Raw genomic sequence first — 14070 nt, 5'->3', positions numbered from 1 at the left:
ATAGTTTATGAGGTGGAGTATTTCCACCTGAAATGTCAAAGCCTAGAGAGTCAATGGAATACCTTTTTTAAAACCCATGATTTGGGGAGGAAAAAGGAAGAGCTTATCAGTGATAGATTAATAGTGCTAGGCATCCTGTACAAAGGACTTTCAAAGAGTCATACCCTTTTCATACTGCAACAGAAATGCCAAGGCCAATAAGAAATGCCAAGGCCAATAAGAAATGGTTTTAAAAAATCTAAATAGAGAACATGAAGCAACCTGGAGATAGCTACTAAATAGAATTCTAGAAATCATCCATCCGTAAGAAGAAATCCATAAAAAGCAAACACTTGGGAGACTCTCAAAACAGCTAGTAGTAGGCTCCAGAAAAAAAAACAACAGGCATTTCTCAATTTAGACAAACGGGAGCTGGGAGAAACCGCAGCCTGGTGGTAGAGGTCTGCTATCCAGGAGCCCAAAGTCACACATGCAAAACTGGGGCATTTTGTAACAGTGTGCCATAATTAAGACAACAACAGAAGCAATGAACTTCAACTGTGAGCTAGTAAGAAAGGGAATGACTGTAAAAGAAGTTACAGGTAGGTAGCCGTGTTGGTCTGCTGTGGTTGAAACAAAATAAAAAAATTCCTTCCAGTAGCACCTTAGAGACCAACTACGTTTGTCATCATACTAGTGGAGGTGGGACACTAAATCATCCCATCAGCTTTTCTGAAAGACCAGCTCCACTGGACTCCTCCTGTCCCTGAACTGTTTCCGTTTATGTTGGTCATTATAAGAGATGCAGAGCTTGCTTCCCCCCAACCTCTGAGTCACCATGGCTTTTTCTTTCTGTGTCATGTTTTTTAGATTGTGAGTCTGTAGACACAAGAGACTCTTGTTTTAACTGTATGTAAGACATACAGCAGGTTTAAAAATACTAGAAATAAGCACACACATTCATCAGCCAATTTGTCTTTTTAATTTTGCAAAGCGCAACATTAGCTGGTCCAAAACTGAACACTATACCTTTCTCCTTCAGTTCTTGAGGCTTCTCCCATGTTGATTCCAGTGTCCTATTATTATAGTAGTAAGTCTTCCCATCTGCTGTTTTGTACTCTGTCCATTCAGAGACTGCTGTTGCTCCAGCCAATGTAGCAGGTGAAGCGGCAATAGCAACCTGAGGATGGATCATAGGTACAATAGGAGGAGCCATTCCTGGCAAAACACCTATATAAGAAGGAGCAATAAAAAGGCAAGTACTGATAAAGTATAATTTTGTGAATCCAAAGCATCAAACTGAAATCAGCTTATTAATGAAACTGAAGCTAGCAATGCTGGAAGCTGAGACATTTCTTCTAAGGTGTAGTTCTGTGTTAGTACACTGTACTTGCACATTGACTAATCACTACTGCCCTGTATACCCAGTCATTGATGGCACAAAATGTAGGAAACATTTGATGAATCTTGTGAATTTGCACTATTTTTAAAGTGTTGAGAATGAAGTTATTTATTGCTAATTCCATACACTATCATAAGAATCAACATTAAAAGAAGATGGGAAGGATTTACTGCTCTTCAAAGTGCTAACACTAACAAAGAGTAGTAAAACAATAAAGTCAGCTTCTTCAGCACAGATGCAGCATGATTATCAGGAAATCTTCTTAGTTCTCTGGTCATGTGATTCAGCAAAGCAGACCCACACATGCAAGCAGAGCTTCCCCAGTGCCATGGAAGGGGAGAGAGTCCTGCACACTTACTGAGCTCCTTCAACCACTGTCAGGAGCACCCAATCTTAGAAGTCAGGATCACACGTTTAGGTGCCAATACAACCTGGGGATTAAGACTATTTTGCTTTCAACTTTAATTTTTGGACTTTAAAGTTAAAGTAACAGAGATGGTTTGATCCAGCATGACTCTAGCTTTTTCATGAATGTGTAAGGTACTGACAACAAGCTCCTTTTTGCATGAAAACATATACTGTATATCTAGAACAGCCTTTAACATGTAAATTTAAACATAGACATAGGCATACATACACATACACAAGCACACTAACATGCAAACAAATTCTGATCACTGAACAAATGGCAGGAGAGGGGAAATCAAACACTGTATCCCACATAGAAAAGCAAAAACAAAATATGGTTATGGAAGAGATTCACATGAATAGAGTAGTCTAACTTGCATAAGTTTTTTTTTTACTAATTAAGCTCATAGCCAGTTAATTGGGGAAAAATCTTGCTGACTACATGTGAAATCTGTATTTGTAAGTGTATTTTGAAAATAAAGATAAGAGATCCAGTTATTTGGGGAAAGCAAATAAAGGTAAAAACAACAACATTCACTACCATGCCAACTTACAGACAAAACAGACTAAGATGGTTTTAAAAAATTACCGGTCTTGGTGGTAGCGACTGTCTTTACATACGGGCAGCTGACTATTTGCATCATTGCTACACCTGTAAAATGGATAAGCAAGCATGTTGGAAAGCTGCCACTGCATGTCAGCTACCACTGGGAATCTGAGAAGTATCAATTTTCCTGCTACAAATTTAGCATGCCATTTTTTTTCAATGGCAGTGGGAAGCAAGCAGGAAGGTCTAAAATGTGATTCCCTTTTAGTATAGTGATTCCAGATCAATTACAAGTTCCTGCAATAATCTCGGATTATACTGAACATGAGGACTTAAATGACAATACAGCCATCTTTTTAAAAAAATAAATAAATGAGGGAATGATGCAGGGATTTAAATTCAGTGTGGTCAAGCTTCTCCACCCCCTTGTGAGACAATGCTACGAAAGGTCATACTTATCTTGCCGTATTACAGCAATCTGTCCAGGATTAGTGCAAATAGCTCATTTAGCCCAATCCTATGCACATTTACTTGAAAGGAAGCCCCATTGTGTTCACAGGACTGAAGCCTTAGGAATGTATTTGGGGGAGCAGGGGGAGAAGAATGGTGGTGTTGAGAAAGCAAATCATACTAGAAGGCACATAGTGTATCAGTCTGAAGAGGGAAAACAGGCAAGGTTGAAGATAAGGTAGTGAATGCAAGTAAGGGACAAGGTAACAGGCCCCCTCCAAAAGATGAAAGAAAACAGAGAAGTTGGTGGCTCATTAGTTGCCTATATATATGCTCTCCCTTGTATCTTCTCTCCCTTCTCCCGCTCCTACCTCCATTCCGGAGCCAACACAAATTATAAATTAGCTCTTTAAACACTACCCTAGCCACACAGAAGAGTCCCATGTGGCAAGGTAGGCTAATGCTTAACGTTGAAAAGAGCAGTCAATAACTGTTTTCCAATTGAAAAAAGTTACTGACAGGTCACATAGGATGGGACACCCAGCAATTGAGGAAGGAGGGGAGTGAAACAGGGTTGAAGGGACATTCCAGACAATAGATAATTTAAAGCAGGCAATTGCATAAGAGGTACCAAGTACCTTCTAACACTAGAAAATGCAAGAACATAAACCCTTCCCAATTTTCTTTTAGAATATTTTTACTCCCATATTTTGAGATGCACAAAATGAAATTAAATCCCAAGTTCAAAACAAACAAAAAACAAAGTTTCTTCAAGAGTGTCCAATACAAAAACATTCAACTATCATTCATGGGTTTTTGTATTGCATTAGTCTTCCAGAAAATATCTTTTCTAATAATATTCCCAAGCTTTATTCATGCATGGAACAAAATGCACAACTGCCAAGTCAAGCAAAATATTTGCCGATATATGTTAGGGTGTATTTATGTTACAAATTTGTAATGAATGCAGAGGTTAATCTTGTTAACCATGTTTTGAACATGCCTGAAAATTAAGTGAAGAGCTGCAATCCTAAACAGATTTACTAGAGAGTAAGTATCATTAAAAAGCAGAGACATCACCTTGCCTACAAAGGTCTGTATAGTTAAAGCTATGGTTTTCCCAGTAGTGATGTATGGAAGTGAGAGCTGGACCATAAAGAAGGCTGATCGCCGAAGAATTGATGCTTTTGAATTATGGTGCTGGAGGAGACTCTTGAGAGTCCCATGGACTGCAAGAAGATCAAACCTATCCATTCTGAAGGAAATCAGCCCTGAGTGCTCCCTGGAAGGACAGATCGTGAAGCTGAGGCTCCAATACTTTGGCCACCTCATGAGAAGAGAAGAATCCTTGGAAAAGACCCTGATGTTGGGAAAGATTGAGGGCACTAGGAGAAGGGGACGACAGAGGACGAGATGGTTGGACAGTGTTCTCGAAGCTACGAACATGAGTTTGACCAAACTGCGGGAGGCAGTGCAAGACAGGAGTGCCTGGCGTGCTATGGTCCATGGGGTCACGAAGAGTCGGGCACGACTAAACGACTAAACAACAAGTATCATTACAGTGTGACTTACTTCTGCATAAGTATGCATAAGATTGTGCTGTAAGTTATTATATAGAAAGATCACAGAATGTGGGCAAGTTTTTGTTCAGAAAGATTTTTTGAGAAAAGTAGCCATTTCCACTGTCAAACTTGTCATGTTAAAATGTACCAGTAGCTTATAGTATATGAACTAATAGGAATAGGCCTACTGTTCCAAACATGCAAGTATTTTTATATAAAGCTCTTCACCTTCAATATGCACTGTGCATATTTATCTGTGCAGAATTTTTTTAACCATAGGGGATTTAAAAACCTGCATGGCTGCAACTGTGCACCAGAGTGAACATATACCTGGAGTGTGCATCCCTGGATCTTTAGGGTTTTGTTTTTTTAAAAAAAAACCCTCAGATTTCTAGCCCTTGTGATCAATCATAGAGAAAAATCTGCAAAATTTTGAACACATCTAAACACTTAAGGTTAAAGGGGAGGAAATAATTTGAACAGGTACTTCTTCACGTACAATAGCAGTAGTGACAATGTGAAATACATTTTCAGTATTTAAAGATGTTACTGGATGTTCCAACCTCTTATTTTTTTCTTAGTGCATTAGTATTCTAACTTGACTAGTTTTTTATGCTACAAAAAGAAAGTTTAAAGAAGGCACATAGGATTCTGCCTATGGAAACAAAAAAACCTACACTATTAATTTGATCAAGACTTGCAATCAGCAATGTTCTGCTCGCATTGGAGGAAGATGGTGGAATTTTCACCAATTTCGCCTTCCTTCTGTATCTCCTGTTGTTGCTGTTCCTCTGCTAGATAGGTTCCACTGCTTTACCAATCAAGTTTATACTTTTCAGAATAACTGTTGGAATTTCATATTTTATATTTTAAGATCTCAGAGTTTTCACTATTAAGACAGGCAACTTGGCCAGTAGCACTGAAGCCAAACTAGCAGAGTTTCATAAATTGAAAAACATAGGTAAAGGGACCCCTGACCATTAGGTCCAGTCGTGACCGACTCTGAGGTTGCGCACTCATCTCGCTCTATAGGCCGAGGGAGCCGGTGTACAGCTTCCAGGTCATGTGGCCAGCATTACAAAGCTGCTTCTGGTGAACCAGATCGTGCTTTTTTAAAAAGAAAGAAAGAGCTAAAGGCTAACAAGAGGGAATGAGCTGAAAGAAACCTGCTCAGCAGCTGATTGCAAGAGATTGGGAGGGAGATTCCCTTCCCCGCCCCTCCCGGCCCCTTGCCTAGGCCTCAATTGTTGTCTGCAGAGGGAGACATGTGACTGGCTGATTAGATTATCTGTCTGGAAACTCTAGAAATGGGTCCCTTTCCTTTCCTATAGAAGAAGCTGCAGAACTGTGAGTTGAACCCCATAAAAACTGGATTTTTTCCCTTTGCAGGGAAACTCAGCAACTTTGAGCTGATCCTAAAAAATGGAGCTTTCCCCCTTTGCAAAAGAAGGTTCCTCAAATATTTAATGGGGGGGCAAAGACACCTAGGCCTCCAGGAGTTGGCTGCTATGCCTAGGACAATTCAAGAAAGCAAAATATTTTTTTCTTGTTTTCCTCCTCTAAAAACTAGGTGCGTCCTATGGAGCGAAAGATACGGTATATGGCCCGACCAAAAAGTACTTGTGTATGTGAGTACCATCAAATCCTCTCCCAGTCTGCAACACAGTCGTCTTTAAATTCTAGGGCACAAGTGATGGCAAGAAAGAGGACACCATAGATTTGAACTTTTTTTTTGCACTGACAGATAATTAAACCCTATCTTTGAATTTATTAATTCATTTTATACTGCCCTTCAATGAATGTTTACTGATTCCATCTGGTAATTACCACATGGCAAGGTAACAACAGAAGTGTATTTCTTTTGCACTTAGTCAGTTTTATCTCTATCAATTACAAATATGCATCCATTAATAGTTGCACTGTAATATGTGAATCTACAACTAATGTTTTGAAGAGCTTGTATAGGTAATTAACCAGTTTTAATAAGAGTTAATTCACCAAAGCAGCTATTTACTTCAAGACAGTAGTCTACTTCTACCAAGACATCACTTATTTTAAAGTCAGTAAAGCCTAGTATCACATTCTTAGGGTGCAATCCTAAGCATGTCTACCCAGAAGGAAGCATTCCCAGGTAAGTGTGTATAGGACTGCAGCTTAAGTAACAAAGACAAGGTGAATTTCTTCCAACCATGAACTGTTAAACCAATAAATTGTGTTTGAAGTATAATATGTATTCATGCCCCAAAAAAGTGTTTTACATGACTTCTTGCCAATAAAAATAAATTATGGAATATATTTTTTTACTCTAAAAAGCCTATCAGCTAACTCCAAATTTGTTGAAGAATATACTTTAAATGAAGAGGATTCAGGCAAATTCCATACACAGTAGACACATGAGTGCAAACAAATTGACAACATGGACATGTGGCTAGCAAGGCAGTCATATTATCTCAATTTACCTGGAAGTGGAATAGGCATGCCAGGAAGAGGAACACGAAATGGAGGTACCATTACTGGTGGGAAAGCAGGAATTGCTGCTGTCGGCTGAGGTACTGCATGAGGAACTGCAGGAGGCAAAGTCTGTGGGACTTGCTGGGGTACAGTCTGCACAGATGTAGCAGAAGGAGCAGAGGTTGAAACACTGACTGAAGGTGTGGCAACTGAAACAGCTGAGCTGGGGGTCTGGTCTTGTGTTGTAGGTGCTGATAAAGAGAACAAACATCCAAAACCCTGAATCATACATGCATAAGCTCCATGTTTAATACGATTCACCAAGATTCCCTTGCAAATGCCAAGTTCATTATGCTCTCATAAGTAATTTACAAAACTATGCAGTTTACAGAAAGAGGCCACTTAAGAACTTGCAAGTTATTTCATTTTAGTATAAACTTCAATCTTAATGCCAAGATTATCAAGGTGCTCTGCTAGTGGAGTCAGCAAGAGGTTTCTGCTGCAAGGATCAAATAATGAAATAATCTCTGCAGCTGCAAAAATTTACCATACACACGCACACTCACCTCAAACAGCCTAGGCAAATTTCTGAAAATAGCTGATAATGGGTTTTTTCAGCTTTCTTCAAAGGATTAAGATTTTATTTCATTTCCACATTTTCCATAAAATGCACCTAACAAACCTCCAGAGCAGTGGCATGAGTTTTCTGTTGATTCATCAAACAGCAAATAAAGTCATTTGAACAACTGATGTATTAGGAACTTACATTGCTCCTAGTCAAAATAAAGAACAAGGAAACTACACTGTACCATTGCAGAGTGAAGGTACACTTTGAAACATAAGAAAAGCACTTCAGCATATGTATGGCCACAGCATAATGTAGATACTGTACTGTATATTCAATATTTCCCTCTATAACTCAGACTGTAAGCATTCTAAAATCCTATAGCACCTCCAAGTGGTGCAAGAATTTAATATTAAACTCAGCAGCAATTTTACTTACTGGAAACTGTTTGTGAAACAGACGTCGTTGTGGTACTAGTAGATGTTGTAGATGACTGACTATTTGATGATTGAGATGGAGATACTGATGCAGGACTACTAGTAGTAGGTGTGGAACCACCTACAGCTTGAGCTTGGGCTTGAGCCTGGGCCTGGGCCTGGGCTTGAGCTTGAGCCTGGGCCTGAGCAGCAAGAATTGGTGTCAGTTCAGACTGCTGAATAACTTTCACTCCATCAGGTTTGGTCCATGCTGACTCACGTGTCCGTGCATTATAGTAATAAACCTAGAGACAAAAAAGACAATTTTATGCTACTGTACATAACCTAGTTCTTCCATTTACCTTTCAGATTCCTACCTGCGAAAAACTCTCAAAATCAATATAATTGTTAGAAATTTTTCTTAGTATTCTGAAGGCTTTACACTACTACATAAGATTGCTAAGGATGCAAGACTAATCCCCTGATCAATGCTGCTAGAGGGGGTTGGGATTCTGCAGACGTGTCCATCCACTGAGCTCAATCCTGCAGGGGATTCTGCTGCCATAAAGGTTACCACTGTCCCTGCCAAAACTGTGGGCAGTTGTGAAGTTATCCATGACATGGGGCCCCAAATAAAGGTGCGGTATGGAACCACGAGGCCCTGGGCTGGTCCTTTTCCCAAAGAGGGGACCAATTCAGACCCCCCCCCATGGTGCCAATCACACACACACCTTCTGCCTTTCCCAACAGGATAGTTGTATCTTCAATGCAGCAAGACAGCAATTATTAATATTGCTACTAAGGATAAATCTTACCTTTCCATCTGGAGTTTTGTTTTCTACCCAGATCTCTTCAGTAGGTGGCATTGTTGGTGTTCCAGGGGCAGAGACAGGTGGCATTCCTGGAGGAAACATCATACCAGGAGGTGGTGGCATATTTCCCATTGGAGGAGGCATGAAAGGTGGTCTCTACAAACATATGCAAGAGTAAAAATATTACAAGGGATGTTCAAATTCACAGCGCCTTCATAACTAACCAAATCTATCCAGAAATAAGTCCTTATGGGATGTATCCAACTAAATCACTGCATGCATGGAACATCTTCCCCAAACACAACAGTACTTTCCCAGCCTCTCCTCCCCTTGCATGCCCCCCAAATCTGTTCTGAGGGTTCTCCCAACCCTCCAGAGCAGATTTGGGGGACATGCAGAAAGAGGAGGAGTTCTGTTGCACTCAATCACACAGGGCTTACAGACTAGAGGCTACTGTTAGAAAAGTTGTGACAAAAGACATAAGTGCTTGGCTTCCAGGGGATCACATCTAGGAAGCTGGGTGGGGAAAATGTTCAGTCATGTTCAACAAAATGGAAAGAGTAAGGACTGAAAACTAGAGACTTTCTGGAAATAGTGGGTAGATATGAAAGAAAAGAGGAAACAAATGAGTTGAGAAATAGGAAGAAAGGTTGAGGAAAACTCCATCAAAGCCCTAGAGGGAGAAAAGGTTGTGGACTGCTGCCCTAAGCAAGAGAAATAGATGAAGTTTCAGGCAAGCAGAAATTTGGAAGGCTGACTGAAAAAAGGCAAATGAAGAAAACACCTAATATTAACGTAACTTTAATTCTTTGAACAAAAAGGTGGTAAGCGCTATTGGCAAATGGATGATCACCGTTTTCACTGCTGGAACAAGCAATCCTTCAGACATTAAAAAAAAAAAACTGATACTATCCTCATCTCATACATATTTTTACCTGTAGATGTGGAGGTCCCATAGGTGGAGGAATTCCTCCTGGGGGTGGCATTGGAGGCATATTTGGATCAAATGGAGGACGTCCAAACGGAGGCCGGGGTGGTGGTGGAGGGCCTCGCATCATACCAAAAGGTGGAGGTGGGCGCATAAGAGGTGGTGGGCCTCTCATGACAGAGTTTGGTGGAGGAGCTGGTCCACGAAATCTCAGTGCTTGCTGTTGAGCCATTCTGTGAGCAAACCAAAATGAACAGTTTTGTCTTCAAATTATTTGATCAACAGAGGGGAATTGGTATTACAAGTGAACCAAAAGATTGTGACAAAGTTATCATGAACAATACTGGGCCCCCAAACTGTTTGGGAGGCTTTGTCCTCACAATTTAAATGACTTAGAAAGCAGTATCTAGACTGGGGATACTTCAAATGGAAAGGCACTGCACAAGCTTCCCTCCCACAAGCCTAAATGCAAGTCACCTCAAACACAAGGTGCAATACCCACATCTCTCCTGTATTTATATATATCCAAGACTTCTAAAACAACTGATTTTAATAAATACCAAAGCACCCAACAGTTTCATAATGTGAATGGGTGCACACCACACACTTGGGTGGGAACATCTACATTCTTTTCACTTGTAGCCTAAATAAGAATTTGAGAATGCTATCCCCACTGTGCCACCCAGCCCTCTACAGAGGTAGCTTAGTAAATGTATATATAGAAAAAACGTTCACCTTTGCAACCAACAAACGCTCTTCTGATGCTCTCAGGAAAACAATTTTGCCCACCATTTAGTGCCAGTGCAATACCAATGTTGGCATGATGACTCAAAATTGAAAAAAACAAAGGTTATAAGGTGGTGAACGACAACAGACAAATAATTCAACACTTAATATTCAACCTTCTAATTTTTGAAGTTGCATAGCACAGAGGTGTTTAAGAATTCTATTGTTGTATATCTCGTAAATTTGTGATGTGACACTCAGTGGCCACTGCCAACTCCACTGAGATGGTCAAGAGCCACATCAGATTATTTTATTTGTGATAAAGCTATTAAGAGTACATAATATATGCATATTGCGTGAGTTACAAAGGGTGCACATATGTGAGGATTTCAGGTTATGCCTTTAGAACTCAAGCAAGTTTGGGCCTGAACTTTTCCTATCACAGCTCAAATGTATTTTAAAAGGAAAAAAGCGACAATGCAGCTAAGTAAACTGACACAACGTGCATGTATTTTGTACATGTAAAATATAAGTAATCTAAAATATATCTTATAAATGGGGTGCTAAGACTGAACACTTTCACTAAGGAAGGTATTCTACCAGTTCTGGAAAAAATACTGTCTACAGAACTGATATAATTTTATCACAATACATGCATAGGTAATGAGAATTTGCAATTGGCCTCCATTATTTGATAATAATGAACTTGTGAAATGGAAAATATAATGTGGAAAAATAAAGCAAAGAAATGTTTTCTGCCATGCATTAGTGTATGGGAAAAACTGGTTGCCCACATCCATCCTGGGAAGGACAAATTGGCAGAATCCAAGAGAATGCAAAACTTTTAGTATTTCTGATACATATAAGTTATTTCATTTCAATTCATACTGAACACAAAAAGCTTCCTCTATAGGTTTCTGAGAGGAGGAAGGTCTGCAGCCTGCTAAAGAGCACACAGTGTTCTAGTGGGTCTTCCTGTCCTCTCTCTAACTCAGGGGTCCCCAAACTAAGGCCCGGGGGCCATATGCGGCCCAATCGCCTTCTAAATCCGGCCCGCGGACGGTCCGGGAATCAGCATGTTTTTACATGAGTAGAATGTGTCCTTTTATTTAAAATGCATCTCTGGGTTATTTGTGGGGCATAGGAATTCGTTCATTCCCCCCCCCAAAAAAAATATAGTCCGGCCCCCCACAAGGTCTGAGGGACAGTGGACCGGCCCCCTGCTGAAAAAGTTTGCTGACCCCTGCTCTAACTCCAGGATTCACTACTATTGCCGCCAGCCCACCTCTACCCAAAGTCTGGCATAAGAGGGAGAATCAAGGCTGAGGGCTTCTTATCCTTCATCTCTAAATCCTCACTGCTTTCACCACTGCTACAATAGACTGGAGAAACAGCCTGGGCCTAAGAGTACCAAGTCCTCTATACTGTATATGCATAGTCAGGCCTTGTTTTGTTTGTTAAAATGGGTCATTTCAAAAGGACAATGCCTTTTACTTATGATGCACAACAATTAAATTGGAACAAATAGAGACTGCTGCTATGAACACAAGGAGCTAAAAATTCTATCTGGGTGGGTTTTTCCACTACTCTTATGGTTGTTAGTATTTGCAGTGGAATTTCTGGATACAGTGAGTCACATCATACTGCAAATTACCAAAGATGGTACCTTGAGCTACAAATGCCTCAGGTTACAAACTCCGCTAACCTGGAAGAGTTATCTCGAGTTGAGAACTTTGCCCCAGGATGAGAACGGAAACAGTGTGCTGGCGGCGCAGCAGCAGCAAGAGGCCCCATTAGCAAAAGCACGCCTCTGGTTAGAACAGTTTCAGGTTAAGAACGGACCTCCAGAACGAATTAAGTTCAGAACTAGAGGTACCACTGTATATGCAAGCAGGGTAGCTGGGTGAAAGAGCAAACTGGACTTCTGCAACTTTAATAGAAGTGCTGAAGACTTTCACCAGCTGCTGGAATTATTTCTTCTGCATGACTATTGAAGGTGAAGCAGCCCTATCTTCTTTTTCACGTAGCCGCAACACAGACAAGTACAGATTTCCCACTTCAAACTGGACTACTTCATATGTTTTAAGTGGAAGGGAGCCGGGGTGGTGGCACAACTTCAATGTCAGTTATTCGGTTTAGTCACTAATGATGCTTAATATGTACATTTTTAATATTAGCTTTTTTTACTTGTAATTTCTTAATGTTTACAAATAATATTTTTCTGTTAATTACGTTGCTTTAAATGGTGGATCTTTACTGTATTTCATCTGAAGCTTTAAGGAAAGTTGCAAACCCCTTACAGATTCTTTTTCCAGGAATACAAAGCAGTAAAGAAATGACTTTAATAATAAACACGCAAGTATTTCAATGTACAGAAAATCGTCATGCATGTGTTTTGCTCTGCATCCATATGTTGGGAAGCTGCCATTCGACACAGCTTTCCAACACATGGACGCCAGAAGTGTACCACGCAAAACTCGGCCCTATTTAATGCCATACGTCAGCTTCATGGTATTTCCCACGTGGGAATGTTTCCTTATGCAGAAGGACCACTGTTAACAGGTGAAGTATTCCTTCTGGTTAGTAGGATAAAACTTTAGATGTGATCTTGCCAACCTTCTATGCCTGCATTGCAAGTACCTCTTTTTTCCCCACCCACACAAAACCCTGAGGGGCTTCTTCTCAATGCAGTCTGGTTACATAAAACATATGAAATCCTGCCTTACACTTAAGTTGGCCCCTGGCTTCATTTAACTCTGCACAGAATAGATTTAACAGATAGTATCTGCTGCAGAGGCAAGGGTTGTTTTATTTCCTCCCCTTGCCTTCCTCAGATCCTCTTTTCTACTGAAATAGAAGCCTCCCACATGCACAGAGGCATGTCAACTACCACCGAGCCGCGGGCCCCCAGCTGACAAGCCAGTTCAAGCAGGAACTGGGGAAGAGGGAACCACGCATCTCCTCCGCCGCCGCCCGCCCGCCCGCCCGCCCGCCGCTCGATACGTCAACGTGTGTCCGGGAGCCGCCATTGGCAAAAGCCGGCTGCATGTGGGGGAGCAGCCAACAGACAAAACGGGCATCCCGTCCGTCCCCAAGGCCGTCTCTTCGTCCTACTCCTGAGTTGAAGAGCCGTTTGAAATAAATAAATCGAGCATGGAGACGATACTACTCTGGAATAACGGCGGTTAAAGCGGTCGGGGCGCTGAGCGGGAATCTCACCAGGGCAGGAGCGAGGCTTGAGGTGAGGTCGGGCGGGCCGGGGGGGGAGCCCCGAGAGGGAGCAGAGGCCGAACGGCCGCTTCCGCCTCGAGACGAAAGGACGGAGGGGGGCGGGCCCAGCGCCGTGAAAGCGGAGCGGGAAGGGCGCTCGTGCCCCTTGCGCTCTCTCTTTCGCGCGCGCGCACTCACAAAAGGCCTCGTGCTCCCGGGTCCTCCTGCCAACCCCTTCCTTCCCCTCGCCCGTCGCCATTCCCGCAGGAGGACTTCGCCTTACCTCATCTCATTGTTGTACCGCTCCGCCGCCCCAGCGTCCCCTTCGCCGCCGCCTGCTCCGCCACTCGCGCCGCCACCGCCGCCTCCTCCTCCTCGTTCCGCCATCACCAGCCGACTCTGCCGCCGCACACGCCCACCCTCGCCAGGCCTCGCCGCCTCATCAGTGGCTGTCAGATGCGTCAATCACATGACGGCGTCGCGTCACCCTCGCCTCGATTGGTGCCTGTCGCCGCCGATTTTGAATGAGAGGCGGAAAGCGAGTAGTGACTGGCTGGTTTGGCTCAAAGAGCATCAAGAGGCGCCGCTTGAACGCGGCCCGCTCGCTTGTGCGT

The 14070-nt window shown here is 42.1% G+C and overlaps 1 protein-coding gene across 8 annotated transcripts in view; it reads right to left on the bottom strand.

Annotated features, from left to right (window-relative positions):
* Nucleotides 1–13844, bottom strand: part of TCERG1 (transcription elongation regulator 1) — a 42166-nt gene extending 28322 nt beyond the window's left edge. For 4 of the 8 annotated variants that reach the window (XM_035105328.2, XM_035105329.2, XM_035105330.2 and 1 more), the window contains exons 1-7: nucleotides 13740–13844; nucleotides 9528–9753; nucleotides 8596–8748; nucleotides 7803–8085; nucleotides 6808–7050; nucleotides 2379–2441; nucleotides 1009–1209 (exon numbers count right to left, since the gene is read on the bottom strand). In XM_035105328.2, the coding sequence (XP_034961219.1) occupies nucleotides 1009–1209; nucleotides 2379–2441; nucleotides 6808–7050; nucleotides 7803–8085; nucleotides 8596–8748; nucleotides 9528–9753; nucleotides 13740–13843 (1273 nt within the window). In that variant the 5' untranslated portion in view covers nucleotide 13844. Of the gene's footprint in view, nucleotides 1–1008; nucleotides 1210–2378; nucleotides 2442–6807; nucleotides 7051–7802; nucleotides 8086–8595; nucleotides 8749–9527; nucleotides 9754–10255; nucleotides 13223–13739 lie in introns of those variants that run through there. The other 4 variants (XM_035105331.2, XM_035105332.2, XM_035105333.2 and 1 more) reach the window with 3 other exon arrangements.
* Between the last annotated feature and the right edge of the window lie 226 nt (nucleotides 13845–14070).

The sequence above is a fragment of the Zootoca vivipara genome, chromosome 2 (genome assembly GCF_963506605.1).
Source record: "Zootoca vivipara chromosome 2, rZooViv1.1, whole genome shotgun sequence".
In the NCBI taxonomy this organism is placed as follows: domain Eukaryota; kingdom Metazoa; phylum Chordata; class Lepidosauria; order Squamata; family Lacertidae; genus Zootoca; species Zootoca vivipara.
The sequence above is the reverse complement of the archived record's forward strand: the minus strand, read 5'-3'. Positions and strand labels throughout refer to the sequence as shown.